Source organism: Raphanus sativus, chromosome 2 (genome assembly GCF_000801105.2).
Source record: "Raphanus sativus cultivar WK10039 chromosome 2, ASM80110v3, whole genome shotgun sequence".
Taxonomy (NCBI): Eukaryota; Viridiplantae; Streptophyta; class Magnoliopsida; order Brassicales; family Brassicaceae; genus Raphanus; species Raphanus sativus.
In genome coordinates, this window is record NC_079512.1 from 7,983,079 (window position 1) to 8,007,660 (window position 24,582).

General features: G+C 29.8%; 2 protein-coding genes across 2 annotated transcripts; both read right to left on the minus strand.

Moving 5' to 3' along the window:
• Positions 1 to 14,696: 14,696 nt before the first annotated feature.
• On the minus strand, positions 14,697 to 16,539 carry LOC108841449 (transcription factor RHD6-like). Its single transcript, XM_018614205.2, has 5 exons — positions 15,888 to 16,539; positions 15,648 to 15,755; positions 15,445 to 15,510; positions 15,285 to 15,350; positions 14,697 to 15,168 (listed from the first exon to the last, which is right to left on the minus strand). The coding sequence occupies exons 1-5, from the start codon at positions 16,437 to 16,439 to the stop codon at positions 15,037 to 15,039; spliced, it is 924 nt and encodes a 307-aa protein (XP_018469707.1). The 5' UTR covers positions 16,440 to 16,539; the 3' UTR covers positions 14,697 to 15,036.
• Positions 16,540 to 22,831: 6,292 nt separating this feature from the next.
• Positions 22,832 to 23,981, minus strand: LOC130501997 (uncharacterized). The gene is made up of 4 exons (XM_056996807.1): positions 23,882 to 23,981; positions 23,628 to 23,804; positions 23,301 to 23,540; positions 22,832 to 23,218 (listed from the first exon to the last, which is right to left on the minus strand). The coding sequence occupies exons 1-4, from the start codon at positions 23,936 to 23,938 to the stop codon at positions 22,961 to 22,963; spliced, it is 732 nt and encodes a 243-aa protein (XP_056852787.1). The 5' UTR covers positions 23,939 to 23,981; the 3' UTR covers positions 22,832 to 22,960.
• Between the last annotated feature and the right edge of the window lie 601 nt (positions 23,982 to 24,582).

Sequence of the window (24,582 nt, forward strand, 5' to 3'; positions counted from 1 at the left end):
CTCCAATATGTTTATTTAAGAAAATATCCCTCTAAATATAGAGTAAAATAGATAAAATAATACTCTTCTAAATATCAAGTTAAAAATAGAAAATTTCGTTCTAATGGAAAAAGTAGAACTGGGTTGAAACAGATTTGTTCTCATCTCTGCTACTGCATGGTTCCGTTATGCAAGAACTAGCTATCACAAAATTAAATATATAAATGAGTTAAATACACTTTTAAAATTTGAAATATATATCTTATTAAAATAAAAGTACAAAATATAACATATATATTTTAAATTGTTTTGTTAGAGTTTTACATTTTCTTCACTCATCTAACTACTTCATTAATTGTGTAAACCAGAATAATTTGAAAAATATTTATTAACCAATTTGTTCATTTTTCTTGTTTTTTTATTACAACATTTATATCTAAGATAACATTTACTCCAAGATTTCATCATTAATTTTCTTTTGTCATTTAAACAAGCATAAAACTTATCTAACTTGCTATTCTAACTAAATAATATTTCGATTACTAACTAAAATTTTAATATATTAATTAAACTAATAAACAATTTGTTATTTTAACTAATTAAAACTATATTTAAATAAATTATACACCTTTTTCTAATGTCAAACAGTTATTTTTTTACTCAAAGTTGAAGTGGTCTAAATAACCGGATCGGAATAAAAAAACCAAAAAGGATGTTGCCGTCTAGCTAAAAGATCAGAAACTTCATTTGGTCATTAAAAAAGAATTTATAGAAAATGATGTTATAGATTTTTGTTTGTATTTAAAAGATTGATGTTTAAATTTTGATTAATATTATTTTAAATTAAATAAAACTGAAATATAAAAATATAAGTGGTTAAATACTCCTATTTATTAAATGAGTAGTTACTTTTGCTTACATGACGATCATTAGTGAGATTTCAGAAAATTGTTATAATTTGATTAGTCGTTGATTTTATATTTATTACTTATTTTAATTAGATCTAAAAATTTATGGTAAGTCTAAGATCATTTAATATCACTTGCAGAAATAATCTAAAGAATATTACAAATAAAAACTTATGGTAACTAATTTTCAAATTATGGAAAGACTAATAATGTTTGATTTCTTATTATAATATTTATACACTATATAATATAAAAAACGAAATTTTTTAAATATTATAAAATCCTCACATGTTTTAGAAATCATTAATAATTTGTTTAGTCGATGATTCTTAATTTTTATTTATTTTAATTAGATCTAAAAAGAAAAGATAAGTCTATAACCAATTAATACAACTAATCGTTGAAATTGTCAAAAAAATAATAACTAATCGTTGAAATTGTGAAATTATCAAAAAGAAAAAATATGGTAACTAATCATTGAAATTGTCAAAAAGTAATAATGTTGATCAATTTTGATATTTATAAAATACATAAAATAGTAAACTAAAAAGAGTTTATATAAACTGTTATAATGCTTTTATATTCTTATATAAAACATTCTATCTGTATATAAATTATTATTATAAAAATTTACGTCTAATAAATTTCATACATGCTTTATAAATCATTTACAAAAATTATAAATACATTTATAAAATTATTTATCTTGGCTTATCATATGTTTTAAATTATTGTAAGGGGTTGTAAGTCACTTATACATGCTTATAAATTAATTTATAAAATCTATTTTAGAATCTCATCCCCCTATATATTAATTGAGAAGTCACTTTAGTGACTCCTGCTGACGTGTCATTCATACAGACTCTTTGACAAAAATATTTATAATTTCATTGGTCAAAATTCTTTTTCTCATTTATTTTTAATTAATACCAAACATTAATAACTTATCTTGTTTTGAATACAGATTACTTGCAAGTTGATATCATATTTATTATGTTGCTTTAATGTAATTTACATTAATGATTCTAATTAGTTAATTGGTGATATTAATAATTTACCTTATCTTGAATACATATCATACTAATTGCAAACCATTTTATGAAATATAGTTTTAATATCTTTAAAAAAATTTAATATCTTTCTTTAAATTGATATCATATTCGCTTCTGTAGAAATTATAGTAAAGAATCATGAAACATCATTGAAATGGTTTTCGTTGATAAAAAAGTAATGATATTACTAACTTTTTGCAATTCGGAATCATCTTTTATTTTTATTGTAATCAACTAATATTTACAATTGTAATAATGTTTCATAACTATTTACAGTGTCGTCCCTAAAATTATAGTGGCTTAAAGCATTTTAGTTAAATGTGGCCTTATAATGTACACAACTGTTGATGATTATTGGACAAGTACACTGCACACATCGTTTCAAAAATAGTTTCTATCAAACAATTTTTTTTGCAAAAGTTGATGATTTTCCAAATGAAGATCCTAAAAAATATTTTGAGGATTACAATAATATTAGGTATTTTTCTATGTCATGCACATAAATAATTTTTTTTGTTAAACATCAGAATAGATTTCTGGTATCCCAAAAGGTTTTGATCCCAAAAGGTGACTTTAAGCTTGACCTATTTTTCCTTATTAGATATCTTAACCTTATGTTTTTATTTATACATAATTTATCTCATTATTAAAAACATCCGCCTCTATCCATCCGTATAGGGTGTGGACCAGTCACCTCATATTTATTAAATATAAAAACAAAACAAAGTGTAGCAAAGACTTAAAAATATTTATTGTTTATTATTTTTTTTTGTCAACATTTATTTATTGTTTATTAATGTGTGTAAAAACTTAAAACATTAGTACTCCCTCTGTTTCATAATAAGTGTCACTTTGAGCTCATTTTCTTGTTACACAAAGAGTGTCACTTTACAATTCCAATGTAATTTATACTAACTTTCAGCTGAAAATTAATTGCAAACTGCATTGATTTTATGAATAATTTTATTTATCTAAAATACTATTGGTCAAAGAGGTATAATTAATTACAATTTACATATATTTCAACAATTTTCTTAATCTGTGTGAAAAATGTCACAACGACACTCTTTAAGAAACGGAGAGAGTATTATTTTTTTAAAAAATACGAAAAGCGGGTAAGTAAAGAACGCAAGAATCTTAGTAAAAGAAACAGGGAGCTATAAATGCTCTTAATGACAGAATAATAACTACAGAAAGCAATTGAAAACATTTGGACCATTCACATTAATCGAGACTATTAACATATACTGATTGCTATGTGATACTAATTATTCATAATGGTCCCCTCTGAGTTTTATGTTTAAAGAAAGCAATACTGGTCTAATGACTTTATGCTTGCTTTAACATGGATTTCATAGTATTGTTTAAAATGGTTGATAGAGTGTATTTATCTGACATTTTTATATTTTTAATCAATATAATTTTAGAAAGCTTCTTAACAACGAAATTTTAAATCTTATTTGGTGTATTTTCGGTATAAAACTTGCTTACTGAAACAAAAAGTTAGTCTACCAAATTTTGATAACCCCACGAAAAGCCATAATAGTCTACATCAAGCTACTATGATAAAGTTGCCGTTTTGGATGATTTCATTCACTAAAATAAACGACTTCATTAGGAAGCCTAAAATGATGATAATGACAAACAAAAACTGCGATCAGGAAAAGAGAAAACCGACTTTTTACTAGTATTTAATCCCAGGCTCACATTGTATAATCAAATCGGCGTGCACGTGGATCCTCATGTTTTATAAATCATAGTTGTTCATTGAATAAACATACTTTATGATATCAAATCCAGCCTGCCATTCTCTTAATGGCACATGGTTTGTGATTCGATATGTAGGATACGCATTGGAGATGTATTGTTTTCAACTCCTTTCATGTAATGACAATACATATTAAGCCCTGATTTAAATTGTACCATGTGCAGTTATATATTTATATAGTTTGTTGGAAAAATTGCCAAAAAAGAACAAATATTCGGTATGGTTATCCATATAGTATAAAACTTTCATTTAATTTTCCTTTTAGTATAATTTTTTTATAATCCCAAAATCACCTTTGATTAATCTAATTAAACAAATTAAACTAATTGATTTTTTTTTGAAAATTAACTAAAACGTTTTAAAAAGAGAAAACAAAAATAAACTTTAAAAAAGTTTTTAATAAAAATAAAATTCGTAAAATTTATAAAATAAAAATAATTTACAAAACTTTTTTAGTAAAAAACATTAAATAAAATTTATAAAAAAGCGTTTTACAAATTTTTATTTTTGTAAAAAGTTTAAAACGGTTTTGATAAAACTTTAATAAATAATATTTTTAAACTTTATAAAAATAAAAATAAAACTTTACAAAAGGTTTTTAATAAAAACTTTAAACAAACTTTATAAAAAATATTTTACAAAATTTTATTTTTATAAAAAGTTTAAAACGTTTGTAAACTTTTTAATTTTATCAACTTTTTGATAAGAATAAAACTTTTTAAAGTTTTAATAAAATTTTTAAAAAGTAAACTTTGTAAACTTTATAAAAATAAAAATAAAAATTTGCAAAAAGTCTTAAATAAACTTTATAAAAATGTTTACAAAGTCTTTTTTATATAAAGATTAAAACATTTGTAAATGTTTTAGTTTTATTGAACTTAAAAAAAAAATATAACAAGAGTTTGTGAAAATCACAAGATAAATTATGGAGATATCATAGAGAAAAAATGCAAAATCATTTTTCACAAGTAAAATCGACCATAACACGTTTTAGGAAGTTATAATATTTTTAGGAGATTTTTTAGAATATTTCATTAACTAAATTTTCATTAATTTTCGCAAAAAAATCAGGCATTCTTATCCGTAGAAGACGTCTTCTAAAAGTTTAGAAGAATTATAAAAATCCTGAAAAAACGTTATAGGGGAAATTTTTCGTTTCAAAATAAGTGTCTTTTTAGAATTTCAATGTAAAATTTATTAAAAAGGTTTTCTATTTTATTTTTCTGTTGTTGAAATGTGGTTAAATATATAGGTATTTGTGTTTTATTTTGGAAATATACAAAATCATATGTTTTTTTAGTTTGTGAGCATAAACCTAGAATGACAATTAAAATGAAACGGAGAGAATATAAATTGTTATTAATTACACTTCGCTAATCAATAATATTTTAGATAAATAAAATTATTTATAAAATCAATGCAGTTTGTAATTATTTAAGTGAAAATAAATATAATTTGCATTAGAATTGTAAAACGACATTTTTTTTTGTAATAACAAAAATTGTTATAATGATTTTTATTTGACGATATTATCCACTAAATCACTTTTATACTATGCATTATTATATGTTTGTCAAAAATATTTATAATTACCAAGTAAACAATGGAAGTAAAACTGTACGCTGAAGTGGCAGGATGGCATTTATATTTTAAATCAAATACTCCCTCCGTTTCTTAAAGAGTGTTGTTGTGACATTTTTCATACAGATTAAGAAAGTTGTTGAAATATATGTAAGTTGTAATTAATTATACCTCTTTGACTAATAGTATTTTAGATAAATAAAATTATTTATAAAATCAATGCAGTTTGCAATTAATTTTCAGCTGAAAGTTAGTATAACTTACATTAGAATTGTAAAGTGACACTCTTTGTGTAACAAGAAAATGAGTTCAGAGTGATCTTTATTATGAAAGAGAGGGAGTATGAATTTTATGTTTTTAATTATGGAGACATCGTAACAATAAAAGAAGACAATTATTAACCATTAGTTATATTGGGAGAATCCTCAGAGGTATATCCTCAAAATCAATCAATTGATGGCGTAACTAGATTCTCATCAAATTAATTAGTACTTCCTCCGTTTCTTAAAGAGTGTCGTTGTGACATTTTTCACACAGATTAAGAAAGTTGTTGAAATATATGTAAGTTGTAATTAATTATACCTCTTTGACCAATAGTATTTTAGATAAATAAAATTATTTATAAAATCAATGCAGTTTGCAATTAATTTTCAGCTGAAAGTTAGTATAATTTACATTGGAATTGTAAAGTGACACTCTTTGTGTAACAAGAAAATGAGCTGAGAGTGACACTTATTATGAAACAGAAGGAGTAGTTAATAATTTTTGCTATTACAAGCCTATAATTATGTATACAATCTATACTATTATAATATAATTACACTTCCGGTTTTTTTCCACTAAATGTTCATTGCTTTTAGCATTGACGTCTCCTCCATTAAGGATAACTAGAAATTGACCTGCACGTTCATATAAGTTTTGAGTTTTACTTTTTTATAAATTGTTATTTTAACTTCATAATTAGTATTATATTTATATATATTTCATAATATAATTAATTGTATAAGTATTTGAATATTTTTAGGTTTCATTACATCACAATTGAACCGAATCAAATAGGATAATATAGTTAATTTTTGTTATTCGGTTATTGTTAGGCTTCCGTACGGATTTATTTTTCAAAAATATGTTACTATTTATCTTTCATGTCAATATTAGGGCTGGAAATTTTTTCAAATCTGAAGAACTGAATCGATCCTAATCCGAAAGAGTAGTACAAACGAAATTGATTAAATATCCAAATTATTCAATGATATATAGAGAACAAAAACCGAATCTGATCCAAACCAAAGTATTTCGGATTTCCAAATGTATCCGAAAAATATTTATATACATATACATATTAATTATTTTTAGATTTAATTTATATAAAAACATCAGAATACATAGGATACTTTTAGGCTGGTTTAAATACTTGAAAATATGTACTATAAAGAGTCAAAACTAAATATATAAAATAGTTATAATATACTCAAAACACCAAAAAATCTTAAAATTATTATTGATTCCCAATCCAAATATTTAAACCAAACCAATTTATATGTTAAGTTTAGGTATTCTAACATATTTATTCGAATTTTTATGTAATATATTATTTTGCTTATAGACTTTGAGAAATTTAAAGTATTTAATGAATTTAAATTTTTAAAAATAATTTAGATAGGTTATCTGAACCCTACCCGAACCCGCAAATATCCGAATAGATTTTCGACCAAAATTTAGAAATATCTGAATGAAGCTGAAATCTTTGACGACCCTCGAAACCCGAAACTCAAACAGATCTAAACCGAACTCGAATGGATACCCAAAAGCCCATCCTTAGTGACTATTATATATCATATATATGTCATCGTATAATTAATCGTATATTATTCGTACCATCATAAAAGTAATCACATAATTAATAGTACTTTATATGTACCATCATATAAATAACCATATATAATATTTTAAAAATTAATGTGAAATATAAAAACCATAATTTAAGTTGGTATATGAAATTTGGCTCTTTATTGTATTTTTCTTATATATATTAAAAAATATTATTTTAATAATGGTTATTGAAAAATATTATAGTACACATTTTTTTTTGAATATATGTATATTTTAAATCAATTTTTGATATAAATCAACTTTAAATTATTATTTTGATTTGAAATATTTATATAAAGTTTAAATTTTGTTTTATGATTATTTTAGAGTTTTTAGGTAATTAAATTAATCAATTTTCTTACATTTTAAAGTTGGCCCAAATATATATTTTTCATAATACAATGGATTTCCAATTTTTATTATTAAGATAAACACATTACTTTTTTTAATATACTACTGTCCATGTTTCCAAACAATATTATATTTTTTATACTGGTATTCATGTTTCCAAACAAACATTTTTTTAAGAAAAACTGGTATTAATATTTTCAAACAAATTCCATTGAGACTACTATTCAAGTTTCCAAACAATCTCAATGCGTACTTCAGTTTTAATAATATAGATTAGAAATTTTTAAAACATTAAATAACTTGATATATATATTTCCGTATTTAGGTGCTATTTGTTTCCTTATCAATATTTTCTCGAAAATTTAGGAAATAATTTATAGATGAAATCTCTATAAGCATTAAATATATTTCGGAGCTTTATATATATAAAAGTAAATATCCCACATCGAAACCTTATCAACAAAACAAATTAATATAAATATAGCATGTTCTTTTTCTTGAGTAAAATCAAACGGACCACACTAAAACCAAAGCATATATTTTTGATTGGGCTTAAATAACATTTTTATTATTATTCAAAAATTAATTGAGTAATAGCATTTATTTATGTTGAACCGACCATTTAAATATTTATTGATTTATTGTGTCGAGTAGCAAAAATCACGGTGGATGACCTCCTTTAGCGTTTTTCTGGCTGTAAAACCTATAAACCGACCAATTTTTAAGTTCAAAGAGGATAATATTATCACCATTTGAAAACATGAACAACTCTCTAAAACATTAAACTCCAAATGATTTTCTACATTTTGAAGTAAACTTAAAATATTTGAGATCTTTGTATATATGAAGTGTAAATGTCCTACATTTAAACTTTGTGAAACTTATCAACAAGAACGATTACTATAAATATAACATTCTCTTTTGATTGAGTAAAATCAAATGAGTCATAGTAAATCCAAAGCCTATCTTTTTGATCGGGATTAAATAAAAAAAAATATTACTCTTTGGCAATTAATATGAGTTACAGTGTTTAGTTATGTTAAAACAACTATTTAAATCTTTACCGATTTATAGTGTCGAGTAGCCAAAATCGTGATAGGTTGTCTCCATTAGCGTTTTCCAGCTGAAAGCTGGTAATTCAGCCAAGTTTTTTAATTCAACAAGGAGAATATTTTCACTATGTGAAAAATATGAACAACTCTCTAAAACGTTGAACTCCAAATGCTTTCCCGCATTTAGAATTGAAGTTTAACTAGATTATGACCGCCCTTAAAAGGGCGGTTTTATTGTTTTATTTCATTTTTTTAGAAATTTAATTTTTATATTTGTGTTGTTTAATCATATTTGTGTTTTTTGTAATATATTTCTTTTAAATAATTAATAATGTTTTTTAATAATTGTATTAAAATAATTGGACCACACCTATATCAATAGGTCATGTTCCTGTTTTAATAAGGGTTTATTTTTTTTGTTTCATATTTTTTTAGAAATTTAATTTTTATATTTGTGTTGTTTAATCATATTTGTGTTTTTTTGTAATATGTTTCTTTTAAATAATTAATAATTTTTTTAATAATTGTATTAAAATAATTGGACCACACCTATATCAATAGGTCATGTTTCTGTTTTAATAGTATTGATAATATATTAAAAACATGAACTTACAAATATTTGACACATTTATTTGAAACTTACAAAGGAAAAAAATTGTATCATTCATTAAAGGTAATTTGGACGCTCTAAAACATCAAACCACCTTACATATTTCCCTATTTTCTTGTTATTGGTTTCTTTATTAATATTTTAAAATAAATAATACAATATAAATTATAGTTAACAAGATTTTATGGATCTAACAAGATTTATGATATTATATATCCTCCAGATTTTAAGAAATAATTTATACAAAAATCTCTAAAACTGTTAACGTATTAAATATATTTGAGCTATAGTTATAAAGTGTAAATGTCACACATAGAAACTTTGTGAAACTCATCAACAAAAATGATTACTATAAATATAGCATGCTCTTTCGCTTGAGTAAAATCAAATAGGCTGTAATAGATCAAAAACCTATATTTTTATTAGCTTAAACAACATATGCGGGTTAACACATTTATATAAAGCTTGCAAAGAAGAAAAAATATATGTGCTTTCAAAGTTTGGGTCAAAATCTAGTAGCTCCCTTAAACCACAAGATATCACTTGTTAGTTGTAATGGAAGAGAAGGTCTCATATTCTGCCATGTGTAACGAGCGTTGAAATGTGGTTCCTCTTTCTCTGAAGTAGCCCAAACGTAAGAGTCAGAATCATCAGAATAACTTGGACACTTAATGCAGGTTAAGAAGACATGTAATTCTAGCGCCTCGTTTGACCTTGGGAAGGAAGCATCCATCCAGTTGGAGATCAAGTGTCTGCCACAGTCCCATTGATAAGAACCCGAAGCTGTGAGGGCACCTGTCTCCTAGGAAGTCTATAACTTTTCTGAAAGAAGTCCAGACATTATGCTAAAGGTGATTTTATGCCCTGTTCCAAGAATTGGCTTTATGAATTTGATAGCTTTGGCTTTGAGGTTCAGAAACTGTTTCCAGACCCATGAGTCAGAAGGCGATTCTTGAAGAGCCCAGAAGCTTTGGTTGTAAATGTGACGTTGTCTACGCCGTTGAGTCCACAGCGAAGCATTATCAGAAAACAGTAGCCAAAAAAAACTCAAGTAGAGTACTCTGTTCCAGATAATAAAATTTCTCAACCCGAGTCCTCCCTCCACTTTTGGCATGCAAACATTATACCATGAGCCCTTAGCTTTGCCAGTAACATCCGTGTTTCTAGACCACAAGAACCTGGAACACAATGACTCAATCCTCTTGATATATTCTTTTGGGAGGATGAAGGTGGACATTCAGAAATTGGCACTACCGTATATGACTGAAGCTACAACTGCAATCTGCCTACAAACGACAATGCTTTCACCGCCTAAGATTTGAATTGAGCAAGCAGTTTGGTCATAAGTGGCTCGTACTCTGAGACGCAATTTACGGCTTATCAGTGGCAGGCCTAGGTATCTGACAGACAATGTACCTGTAGGGAAACCGTACGCAACCAGAGCATTGGTTTCCCCAGGTTCAGTCATGTATAGTAGAGTTCTGTTTTATTCATGTTCACAATCAGGCGAGACTATTAAGAAAAATCATCTAGACATTTTGTTATGCCGTGCAACGAATCACTCATACTGTCGAAGAAGATCATAACGTCGTCAGCAAACATCAGGTGGGAAATCTTCAGGTCTTATTCTGGGATGATAACCAATTGAACCGGAGGTGTATATGTACTGGAGAAGCCGATTTAATCCCTCCATAGCTAGCAAAAACAGGTATGGTGACATAGGGTATCCATGTCTAATGCCTTTGGTGCTTTTGAAGAACCCGCCTGAGGCACCATTTATAGACACTGAGAAGGAGGCTGTCGAGGAGGCTGTCGAGATACACTGAGCAATCCAGTTGATGAAGATAGGTTGGGCAGAAATAGCCTTTATAATTCCCAAGATAAAATTCATCTGATGGAGTCGAAAGCCTTCCTAAGATCCAATTTTAGCAGGGCTTTAGACTCTAATGTGCTCGAGTTATACCCTTGACCAGGTCCGTGGCTAAGAGAAAATTCTCTGCGAGTAGCCTACTAGGCATAAACGCCGACTGAGCTTGCGAAATCACTCTCAGGAGCACCACTTTAAGTCTATTCGATATTACCTTAGAGACCACATTATAAATCTGAGGTGGACGATGCATTTGTGATCTTCGGAATGAGAACCAGTCTTGTTACATTCTATTGGCGCAGGATAGTCCTTGATTTAAAATTCCATTAAAAGAAAAAGATATACTTCAAGGGTATAAAAGCATTTGATTCGTTGTTTTTCTTCTGAGATCATCATATGTACAAAATCTTTTTCTTTTTTTAACTTTCTGTTCTACTTATGTGCACCTTATGAAACCGCTATTATAAACTAAACTAAGTTGAATTACTTTTTGTTTCAGTGTAGACAATATTCACAAAAAAGTGTTCCAAAAAAATAATGCAATACCAAACCGTTAACAAAAATCACACTTTATTATCAGATTCTCCTGTAATTATCTAGGAACTTAAATCATTTTAAATTTCAGATTCACTACACTCAGGTGAAATGACTTTTTACTTGAGAAACGAAATATAACTTGAAGAAGATTGATCTTTTAAGCATCATGCTTGATGTAACGAGAAGCTGTTGGAGATTTCCCATGGATCTTTAAACTCAAACAACAAGGGAGAGATTGTTGAATTGTGTTGACTGAGTTTGTATGAAGCTGTGAGATGCAACATGAGTAGCTGTGACAAGACGATGTCTAGAAGGTGCTGAACGTGGAAAACAAAGTTGCTGCAGTGGTGAAGCTTTGGTTCATGCACATGTGTTAGTAACACAGTGTTATACATGGAGAGTTGTGTGTGACACACGCTTCAGAGAAGAAAAAGGAAATATCAAGATGCGATGATGTGGAATATTTTCATATGCAATGGATGACTATTAAAGGAAAAGAGTCACATGGGCTTCAAGACATTAGAAGATCTATGTGGACTTAGTTACAACGAAAAGCCTAACTAATAAGATGAGATTAGTGGGCTTGAGAAGATTAGGGTTTAATCGTTGGAGTATAAAGAGACGAAGGCGGTGACATGAGCAATCACGCGTCTAGGGTTTATTGAAGATGCACATGGATGTGTGTGACGCCGTCCTACCAGACAGTTGAGAGATCTGTTGGTAGTTTTGTTAGAGAGAATTATACTCGTCAAGAAGACAAGGAGTAGTAGTTGCTCTCATCATTGTAATTCTAGATAAGAGTGGTCGGCACGGGTGTGTGCTGGTACCATATAGCAATTGTACTTGCTATCTTTTTTAGTGAATGAGTTCTGGACTTGGTCCCGGTTGTTCCAGGGATGTAGGAAACGAACCTCATTAACAAATTTCTATGTGTCCTTTCTTTATGCACTAACATACTTGCGATCTAAGATATTTGTATACGGATTCATAGACTAGCCATGGATCTGTTCTTACATAACTAAAACTATAACAAATTAACAAGAGGCTATAATCTAATCATCTTTAGCAAAAAAAAAGATGAAGATAAATATCTAATCATTGAATTAACGCTTAATCCATTATAAATAAACGATAAATTAAAATGATTAGACTTCCAATAACTTCGTTTGTCGTATTCACTTGATGGAACTCGGAGCACAAAAATACAGGTCCAGCTCTTAATGTGTGACTATCCATGTGGCTAATCATGCCGTTTATTAATTTAACAATGTTGGACTTACATTAAAATATCACTTCCAATGAAAATAATGTTAATAATTTAATCGAGCACGTATCCCTAATCTTTTCCAAAGGATACATGCTGACCTTGGCTGCTAAATCGAGATCTTTAGGTATGTCGTCCATTAGTTAGTAGTTAATTTTAAAAATATATCTTCCACAAAGATGGTCATGTATAATTTTTTTTTTTTTTTTTTTTGGAAAAGGGCATAAGTCTTGTATCATGTTTAGCCTTTGTTGATCGCGAAATCAAGTAACTGGTTGCGGTAATTTTATATGCTTTTAAATTAAACCATATTATAATGTTTGGACCAAAAACTATGAAAATTTTAAACACAAAATAAGAAAACAAACAACATAATATTTCGTCTGTATCTCGCGATTGCATCTACAATTCACAAATCTTACTTGATAATGCAAGTACAATACTATTATCTTAGTATTAATATATTATTTCGTTTTAGCAGAGGTGTTTTTTTTTTGAATCTAGCAGAAGTGTCTTGGTTTAGTGGTAAGTGAATTTGACGTAGGAAATTCCACTTTAGATTTGAGTAGTATTGGTCACATACAGAGCCGAGCTTGAACAGATGAATATGAAACATTTGATTGGGATCCCCATCTTGTGGAGCCCCCAGTTTACAAGTTTTTTTGCTTTTTATTTTTACAAAAAATATTAGTTTATATATATATATATATATATATATATATATTCATATAGTTATATAATGCAAATGTAAAATAAAAAGTAAAATTCATTTTTATTATGCATAAATTTAATAGAAATATTTCATTTTGGGTTATTATAATTTAAAGTGAATAAAACTTCAATAAAAAGGAAAAAAAATTTAATAAAAGGATATTACTTGTATAGTAACTGATACTAATAGCATTTTCTTTAAATAAAACAGAATATTCCAAACAGATATTTCGTTATAAGAAAATTACTATCAATTTTAAATAAAATAATAATAATTATTTTTTATTTTGAAATAGGCCTCCAAATTTTTTCCCTTTTGCTAAATAGATGTCAAATATTTGCCTTGAGAAAATCAAGATTTACACACTTTCTAGGTCTTTATGTTGCACAAAGTGTAAATTTTTTATACTACTATAATAAAACAGTTTATTTTATATTAAATATTGTTTTCGATCATGCAACCATTTTCTGGTATAATAAAAAATTCTAATTTATATATTTTATTTTATGTTGCTTTCTTAATTTTATATCTAATGGTGATTTTCTGATATATATATATATAATATATATATATATATATTATTTGTTGGATATGTTAATTATCTAATAAATCAATAATTCAAAACTATATAAGTTATAATTTTCTTATGGCTGAAATTTCCTGTTATATGTAATATCTCCATCTATATATCTAAATTGTGTTGTATTTTACCATACGAGAATGTGGAAATGCATTTTATAATAGTAATATATGTATTTGGGGAACTTAAAATAGATTAGCATGTTGCTCAAAAAGCACTCATGCTGAAAATTCATATAGACTCGAAAGGTGGTAGATCAGATAGATTCTCTGCAAGTGAAGGCCCAAGAAAAATCCAAAAGTGCAGAATTTTATTACTCATTTCTTGGAATTTAAAATTCCATTACAAGATCTACATTCGGTTGACTAAAAAAAACAGAAAAGAAGAGATACATATTTATATTTATGTATATTATTAACTTTTATTACTTATCTACTACTCCCTCTATTTTTTTAGATGTATGTTTTGGTGTTTTCACACATATTAAGAAAACACATTAACTATACATTATTTTTAGAAATTATCAAATTCCAATGCATTTTAACCAATAGTTTTTCAATAAATTCAATCAATTTTATTGAAATTTACAATTTTTGTATAGGAAACATAAAAAATACATCTTTGTGAAACAATTTATTTTTCTAAAATATCTATCTTTAAAAAACAGAGGGAGTATTTAAAGATTCCATCCTCGTGTGGACCCAACATCGAACTGATCATCGGTGCTTTGAATGTCTATTGTCTTGTCTTCAATATAGAACTTCTCGATTTTAACGTTATTTAATCTTCGGATCGTATTTTAAAATTTATGTGGAAGTTATCAAGAGAATCATTGTTCTTCCCGATATTACTACAACGTTAATTACTGTTGAGTAATTAATTAAATTACATTTAAACTCTTCATCAATTGGTGACTGGGTCCGAATTCCTGTCTTGTTGTGATGAAGAGAGGATGGCATCAATGGCGTCTTTAACTTGAGAAATATCCGGAGCTTTCCCACCTTGTGCCGGCCAAAACTCATCGGCCGCAAGTACCTAACAAACATTAGATTATAGCAATATTAGTTAGATAAACAAAATTATGTTTATATATACGATCAATCAATCTCGTGAACGAAAAATTTTAGGGATGTTTGTCATAATTAATATACCTTAACTTGCACTTGAAGAAACTTTACATAACTAATGGCCTTCTCTAACATCGTTACCAAATCAACCTGCAAGAGATAACACATCTCATCATCAAAACGCTTAATTTGATATATTTTTATTATAAATTTGACATAAATAGTTTGCTAGATGAATGCATACCTTGGTGCCATTGGGAACAAGTTCTTGCAATATCTTGAGACGTTCACTTATTCTTTCTCGTCGATTCTAAAAGAAAAAAAAAACATATACTAAGGTAAGAGTTAACAAAATTGATAACATGACATTCTTCGGTCGAGTTCCCAAAAAATAAAAAGACATTCTTTGGTTTTATATAAAAATTTGCAACAGTAAAGAAAGGAAACCTTGGCTGCTAGGCTTTGTGGATCTTTAGGTGAAGTTGTTGGCTTAGGCTTAGCTTTCCCTTTTGCGCCGCTACTTGGTTTCTTTGAGGGTGGTTGACTGCTCTCTCCCTATTCATAATTCAGTGATAACATGTCATCTTTCATATAGGAAAATTCACAAAATATACGGGTACTAGTCTGTTCTTGGCCTAGAATCTTGTTGTACCAGAAATATTCAAAGTGTTTGACCTTTATACTTACCGTATAAGAACGTTTATTTCCAGTGGGTTTAGGCGAGACAGACTTATGTCTAGAACCAGTGGTTACAACAGTTGAATCAGAGTATAACCAGTCTTTATGAACTTGGTTAGTCCCCGGAGTTTCTTCGATGTGTCTAAGGCCAATAATATCGATATGCTGTTGATTCCAGTTTGTGAAGCCGTAGCTCATGTTGTTTCCTTCCAAAAAAGAGAAGCCACCGCTAACACCACCGCAACTTATGGTTGGAGGAGGAAAACTCTCATGACGATCATCGTTGTTGTCGAAGTTAAGAAATGAGGATCCGTTGAAATCTAACAAAGAGTTGTCATCTTTAACGGATTCGCCAGAAGGGTAAAATACTAACCCTTGATGATTTTGCTGATGATCGGAATTCATCGTGCTACTGCTCGAAGCCGAAGGTCCTTCTCCTCCGGCATAAGCTGCGTCCAGCTGATCCAATCCGTAGTTCTCCGGTGATGAGAGATCTTGGGATGAGGAATTTTGTTTTGAGACGTACTTTGTCTCGTTGGGATGGTCATTAACGAGTGCCATTGGACACTAATAAGTTTAAGGTGTTGATGAGTGTTTTAGGGTTTTGTGTGTGTGTTCTCTCGTAGATGAGAAGTGGCTTTAGGGTTGTCTATTGATAAGCAAAGAGAGACAATGTTTTTGTGTGTGTGTAGTTATGTTATGGTAAAGGTTTATATAAGTGATTATGTCTAATATTATATTTGAACTGATGACGTATTTTAAAGATTTAATTAGTTGATTGAATTTGATTAACTAATTAAAAAAGAAGCTGGCATTAAATCAACCCCAATATTTATGTTGATTTTCTTAATCTTACCAGTTTGAATCTTCAAAGTCATGAGTGCATAGTTCTTAATTCTAGCTATACATAATTGATGTACATTGTCCTTAACTAAAAAAGCAAATAATTGGAATTGTTGCATGCCTATAGGTCCAGGGGGTTACTGAACGTGTGTGTTATTCACTTATTTTGGGGGTCATTGTCTCAACCCTTTGTATATTGACCATAAAGTTTCCCTCTTTATCAAGATCTTAAGATCCATTTGAGTCCATCTCCCAATTTTATAGATTGGGACAAGATATGAGCATTTAAACACTAGTTTGGATCCGGGTCAGTTCTGTAAGATATATAGTTATTCAAATTAGACCCTATGCCTAGGCACTCGGGCCCTGTCGGATTCGGTTCGGTTGATTTAGATTTCTAGATTTTTGGTATTATGTTCATAAATTTCATTCGGGTACAATTAATTTTCTGGTCGAATTCGGTTCCTATCGAACTATAACTAATGTCTGAAATCGTCCAAAATATTTATTAAAAAACTTAAAATATCAAAAAATATACACTTGAAATATATAAGTTATTCAAAAATCAAATTAAAAACTAGTTAAAATACCTAAACTAACTAAAATGTATTCAAAAATTAACAAATAAAACAAATTAAAAAAGGTTTAAAATACTTTAAGATATCTAAATTACTTTAACATGTATAAAATATTAATATATCTAACTAATATCAGATATGTTCAGATTCTAGTTTGGATTTCGGTTCGGTTCAGATTATACCCAAAACCAAAAGTACCAGACTCTTAAATCTGGTTCGAATATATCTGTATTAACAATTTGGATGCATCTCCTTTTTTGTTTGGTTCGGATTAAGGTCGGGGCATTGGTTTTGGGGTAAAAACCTATTATACCCGTTTGAATATTTGTTTTTGAATCCGGTTCGGTTAGACACAACGGGGGTTTTCTTGGATAAGAGGAACGTGTTTGCGATCCTGTCTTTATTCATCATCAGTACAGTTATAATAGATTATTTTTATCCAAATAAAAAATAAATACAATTCAGTTTGAGTATTTTATGTTTCTACTGACGAAACAACCAAAGGCACTCATTCGATACCGTTAAAATTAGTTACTTTTATTTGAAATTAATCACTAATACGATCTAGTTTTGGTATATTGTTTCTAAACTATCCAGTTTTATCAGAAAATACTGAAAATTACTATATTTGATTTATGATTCTAATTTTAGGTATTGAAACTATAAGTAAATTATAACTAATATTTTAGATATACATTTTTCAGAAGAATATTCATTTGGTTCTTATTTCGAGTTGACTTTCGTACCACTGCTTCGGATATAACATTTTAGGACTTGTTCAAATATTTATCTCGGATCCGGTTCAGTACCTCAAATTTCAGATTTTTTTGGGTCGGTTCTTTGGGGTAATTGGTGTGAACAAAAATGTTATCAGTAAGTTATCAACTACAAATAGTTGTAGCCATTAAATTGACGTTTTGATAGTAAAAGTCGTGGAAAATTTGTCATCAAATACATTAACCACTGTTAATTGCACATGATCAACATTATAATCTTAGTTATTAATCTTAAATTGGCATAGAAAAATCTAGATGTTGGAAAATTTGTTGATCTCATATCATATACATCATTATCTTTTCGAGTGACATAAAAATGGGCGGATGTAAACTGAAGTGTTGTATTACAGTATTTATGAGTAATTCATCGGGATTGTTAGCTGGCGGTAAGTTGAAATTAATGGACTCAGACTTATATAACCACAAAGAACATAGAAGCAAAAACATCGCCGTATCTTTCGCTAATCTACACGTCTTTTTGATTCCCACATATATGATCAAATCAATTTTTATATTTCAGTTGTTTCGATGAATCATTTTTTCCTCCGAAGCTGCTTCTTACTTTCATTTCTTTAGTCGACACGTCGAATTTGGAGTAATATACTGCATATCTATTAATCTAATTTGTTTTATTTAATTCTGCTTCATTTAATAATCTTCCACAGATCAATTTTTCTTTCTTTCTTGCTTAGGTTAGTCTGCTTTAGAGAAATAAATAAGCTGAAAATAGTTTATACTGCAGGAATGGTTTATTTTCGTACCGCCTGTCGAAATAGTCATTGGAAAAGGAAAAATGGTCATAATTTTTTAAAAAGTTTTCATCTTTCAGTCATTCACAAGACACAACTTTAGGTACCGCATATACTTTAAAAAAATTAAGTTATAGTCTACTTTTATTTTAGATCTTAAAGTTTTGTTTAATAAACCAAATTAAACAGATTGTTAAGTAGTTTAAAGAAGGGAAAATTCCATAAAAATACCCCAACTAAATTTTGTTAAGCTTTTTAATCAACATGTTACTTATCTCTTTTTTCAGAGGGTTACACCAAGGTCGTTCGCTTTCTCCCTATCTATTTGTTGTGTGTATAATTGTTTAATCCAAATTACTTGATCGAGTGAGCCGCATTTGGGAATTCTTAAGGCTACTATCCAAAATTTTAAGACACTGGTTTAACACATTTAAAGGCGATTTCATGGTTTTGACCGATGGCATATTATATTTAGTGGAAGGAGTGGTTGAAATTTTTGAAGAATTCAATAAGATATCAGGTCTAAAGATCAGTACTGAAAATCAACAATGTATCTTGTGGAAATCACCTAAATATTCTACTAGAGATATGAAAGCGTTTCATTTCAATTATGGGAACATATCAGTGCAATTTTTGGGTCTCTTGCATGTAAGACAGTCCCACGACTACTGCCCTCTACTTGAAAAGCTAGGGTCTCAGATTGGTTCATGGACTAATGAATTCTTAATTTGCAGAGAGATCAAACCTTTTAGCTACGATACTTTGGAGTATTACAAATTTTTGGATGGCGCCATTTCGACTCCCACGAGAATGCATTAGAGAAGTAGATAAGATATGCTAAGCGTTCTTATAATCATGCACTGATCTTAATCACAAAAACGCAAATGTGGACTGAGAGGATGTCAGTACGAAGTGTGAAGGGGTTTTAGGATTGAGTTCATTAACAAATTTAAATGATTATTAGCGGTTTAAAACAAATATGAGAATAGTTTCAAGATCACCTTCCTAATAGACTCCTAGATAAACACCTATTTGCTCAATAACGACCCCATGTGATTGATTCATAAGGATACTAGTAAAGGTCCGTGGATGTGGAGGAAAATATTGAAGTATAGAGATGAAGCCAACAAGCTATGCAAATTTGAAGTGAAGAGCAGAAGAAATACGTTTTTTGGTATTAGCCATGGTAGAAATATTGATTTCGGAATTAACTAGTAAGCTAGCAACAGTGGTTGATGTTTTTGAAATTAGGAAGAAACGAAGGCATAGCGTGGAGATACTAAATATGCTTGCAACAGAGCCACAAGGACAGAGGGAAAGAAAAAGTAATGACACACATAATGTGATTCTTTGGAAAGGAAAAAAGGTAGGTACAAACCGACGTTCAAGACGAATAATACGTGGTACAATACGAGCCTGCCTTCAGCCAACGTAGCTTGGCATAAAGATATCTTGTTCACCCATTGTACTTACCATTTTTTCTTCTCTACGTGGTTAGCCATAAGAAACTGCTTTTCAACATGTGAAAACATGAACATCCTGGAATGTTGGAGTGATCAGAGTTAGTTGTGTCCTATGTACTGACTCAACAAGACAAGAGACCACTTATTCTTTTCTTGTTGATATTCTCCATAAGTATGGGATAATATCGCAAAGAATCTCCTTGGTTCATGCTATTCAACAAATTGGCTTCTCCTGCTCCACTATATTTCAGATGATAGTATCAGTCGTATTACTCTCTTCCTTGTTCAGTATATATTTTAAGCAATGGTGCATAATATTTAAAGGGAAAGATATATATGCAAAGAGAGGCTCCTACCTCTTCCTCTCAGTTCTATCAGCACATCGACAAACTAACAAATCTTCTCAAAGATGGTGTACACTCAAGGTATATTTTCTTGTAAAAATTAAGAAACACTAACTAAGAGCTGCTCTCAGATGGAAAAAATGTTATCTCTTTAATCAATTTAATATTTTTCAAAAAAAAAACTCAATTTTTATGATTCTCAAACTATATCTATATTTTAATTTGTTCTAGTAAAAAATAATTAGATTTAAAATGTCAAATAGAATTTGATGCTTTGTTTGTGCTGAATTTGTTTCAACTGGTCAAAATTTAAAAGTTTTTTTTTTTGAAAAAGTCGAAATTTAAAAGTTAGGAATTTTGTTATCTTTTTGTTTTCTACTTTTCGTCTTGTTTGAGATTAAACTTCTGTAACCAATCAAACTGGTTAACACCAATTTAAATGTGTAAATTATGTTTATTTAAGTTAAGTTCAACTATGTTTTAGATCGTTAAAAATTTAGTTTTTGTTTATTGTCGGCAAATCACATATATACAGTGAAACCTCTATAAATTAATAATGTTGGGATTACACCGAAACTATATTTTTATTAATTGATAGAGATTATTAATTTATCGATATACTAATTGAACCAAAAACTTAATTTGGAAATATAAAATTATATTAATTTATAGAAAATTTTAGTGTATATTAATTTATCGAGTACTAATTTAAAGAGGTTATGCTGTATATATATATATATCTTTGTCAATGAGAAAGATTTCTACTATTCCTAAATAGTCACCGATCTAGAAAGTCATATCGATGGTACTGAATCAACATAATCTATATCAGAAGAAATATTTTCAGCATCTCATTCAAACTTGTGCATTATTGTATTGTTTCTTCTTGGAATATGCCAGATTATAAAATTGGGGAAGAACTCATTACATTGTTGCAATTCGTCCAAGTGGATAGAAAACGTTGGTTATTCTGTCGTGTTGACATCATCTTCACCAACTGAAAACAATCAACTCTCAACCCCATCTCTGAGATTTGTAAAATCTCCATGCACTTCATTGCCCAAATCAATACTTCACATTATGAATGTAGAAGTGATAAGATTTGGCAGATATCATAGCCTCCATAACATGGTCACCTGAGCTTCCAGAACTGCAAAGCCAGCCTTGCCGTGTAAGAATATAATTTTCCTTCCAAAATCTATTCACATAATAATATCTCATATCACCCATCTGTTGCAACGACTGAGGAACCTACTATTTTCTTGAAATTACCAATTCTTGAAGTTTGCCTCAGACCATAATGCATCATCTATTTCTGCTATACGCAAAATTTGTGTTAGGTTTTTCATCTTTTTCCTATCATTTTATCATTTTTATTCTTCCACATTATCCACATAAAATAGTTATAATTATATTCATTCGAAAGTCTCCAAAATGGATAATCTATGTTTGGGAAAATCGAAGACATTGGAAAAACTCCATAGTTTGAGGGAATCATTGAAAAGCCGCATGTTTGAAGTGCTATAGGACATTCAAATAGAATGATTTAAAAATTCATTCTCCAGTCCACACATAGCACAGTGTGTCACACTGAATTTTACATGATCTTAAATAGCACCCATGATATTGCTTGCCAAATAAAATTCTACAGTTTCGGAGAACAGTTTCAAGTAAATGACACACTACAAGAAAACTGCTCGATTCCCAGGGAAGATATCCTCGGAATGTCGTCGGAATTCACGTATTCCGACGACAAACCCAGGAAATGATCCGTCGGAATAATATCGTCGGAATAACGTAAGTCGTCGGAATTCCCTCGGAAATTTGTGACGAAATTCCGACGGAGACTTTTTCCGAGGGAATTCCGAGGAACACCTACGGTGATCCCATTGTCGGAATATCCCTCGGAATTTTCCGAGGGAATGTCCCTCGGAAAACACTGTCGGAAAATTCCGAGGAACTCTCCCTCGGAATATTCCGAGGGATATTCCCTCGGAAAATTCCGAGGAAATTGTTCCTCGGAATTTTCCGAGGGAATATTCCTCGGAATTTTCCGACGGAAGACTCCCTCGGAAAATTCCGAGGAACACTTCCCTCGGAAATTTCCGAGGGCCTTCGTTCCTCGGAATTTTCGTAAAATATAATTTATATTAATAAATAAATATTAATTTATTTCTTATTAATTAAATTGGAAAATTAATTATTAAATTCGAAAATTAATTATTAAATTGAAAATTAAAATAAAAAACATAATATAAATAGTTCAAAAGTAATATTCATACAAAACAGAAAATAAAAATAAAGTTTAAAACATAAATTAAAGTTAGAACTACTCGTCCTCGTCGACGTCGAAGTTCTGGTCCGGGAATTGCCTCATGAAGGCCGCCATCATCTTCTCACTCCGCCTCCTGTCTGCCTCTCTAGCTCTCTCTTGAGCCGCCATCTTCTCCTCCAACTGACGGATGCGTTCATCCTTATCCTTCAGTTGATCCATCAGAGTAGGATCAACTGGCACCTGAGACGTAGGAGGAACCGATTTGGATCGACGACCCAAACCGACCAAACGTCCCTTCTTCTTTGGAATCGCCTGAAAAAGAAAATTTAAAATCTTAATCATAGAAAAAAATTTTAAAATTAATAAGTAAATTGATATTTACAAAATATCTTACCGATTCAAGAAGCTCGTTGATTCGGACTTGAGAGAGGGCAGTGGACTCAGTAGATGTGGCGTCAAGATCGAGATCGGCCTGGATCTGGGAGAGACGGGCCTCCTCGTCTTGTGTCATACTGTCCACCAGGGAGACAACCTCCTGCGCAAGACCGTCATCAATCTGGCCCGTGGTCTTGTTGGTGTGGATCCTCTTGTACAAAGGGAAATCACCCACGGGCTCACCTTCATTTTCTTGCGCCTAGGAAAACACATAAATTCAAAAAAAACATTAGAAAGCAGAAAAATTAAAAATTTACAATTAAAAAGAAAAGGAGTTTGAACTTACCATCTTGTCTGCGAGAGTGGGAATAGACTGAGCACCCAAATTGTGCTTGTACATGCCCTTCCCGCCACGATCGCTCTTGCGGTTGGCGGAGTTGGTGTTAGAGACCTGCTTCGTCGAGTCCTTGTCCCAATGGACACACAACTCCTCCCAAGTGGTCATGTTGATCCACTTTGGGACCTTATAATGAAAAAAAAATTTTTAAAGTTAAATAGAATTAAAAAAATATATTAATAAAGTTAAAAAAAAGAAAATACCTTATCCGCTAGCCACTTCTGCTTCCATTCATATATTTGCCCGGAATATGAATCCATACATTTGTGGATGAAGGCGTTGCGGATGAACGTCGTGTTATCCGGATGCTAAAATAATTATAAAATGACTTTTTAAATTTTTAAAAATTTTGAAATTAACTAAAATAATTATTAAATGACTTATAAAATTTTTATAAATTATAAAGTAGCCAAAATAATTACTAAAAAATTGAAACCCTAAAATTAATCAAATCTAAAATCAAAACCTAATCAAACCCTAAAATCTAATCAAAACTTAACATCAAAACCCTAATCCTAATCAAAACCCTAATCCTAATCAAAACCCTAATCCTAATCAAACCTAATCAAACCCTAATTCTAATTAAAACCTAATCTACTCAAATTCCCTAAAATCTAACAAAATTCCCTAAAATCTAACCTAGAACTAATAAGAGAGGGGGAGAAGAGAACTTACATGGAGGAGGGAGAGATTAGGGGAGTGGGGGTGGAGGGGGAGCCCGAATATCAAGAGGGAGAGGAGGAGGAGCCGGAAATCGCCAAGGGAGAGGAGGAGGAGCCGGAAATCGCCAAGGGAAAAGAGAGAAAAGAGAGAAATGGGGAAGAAGATCCGCAGATCTGGTTTTACCCCGAAAATTCCGACGGAAAATGAAACCCTCGGAATTCTGTCGGAATTTTCGGTTTAC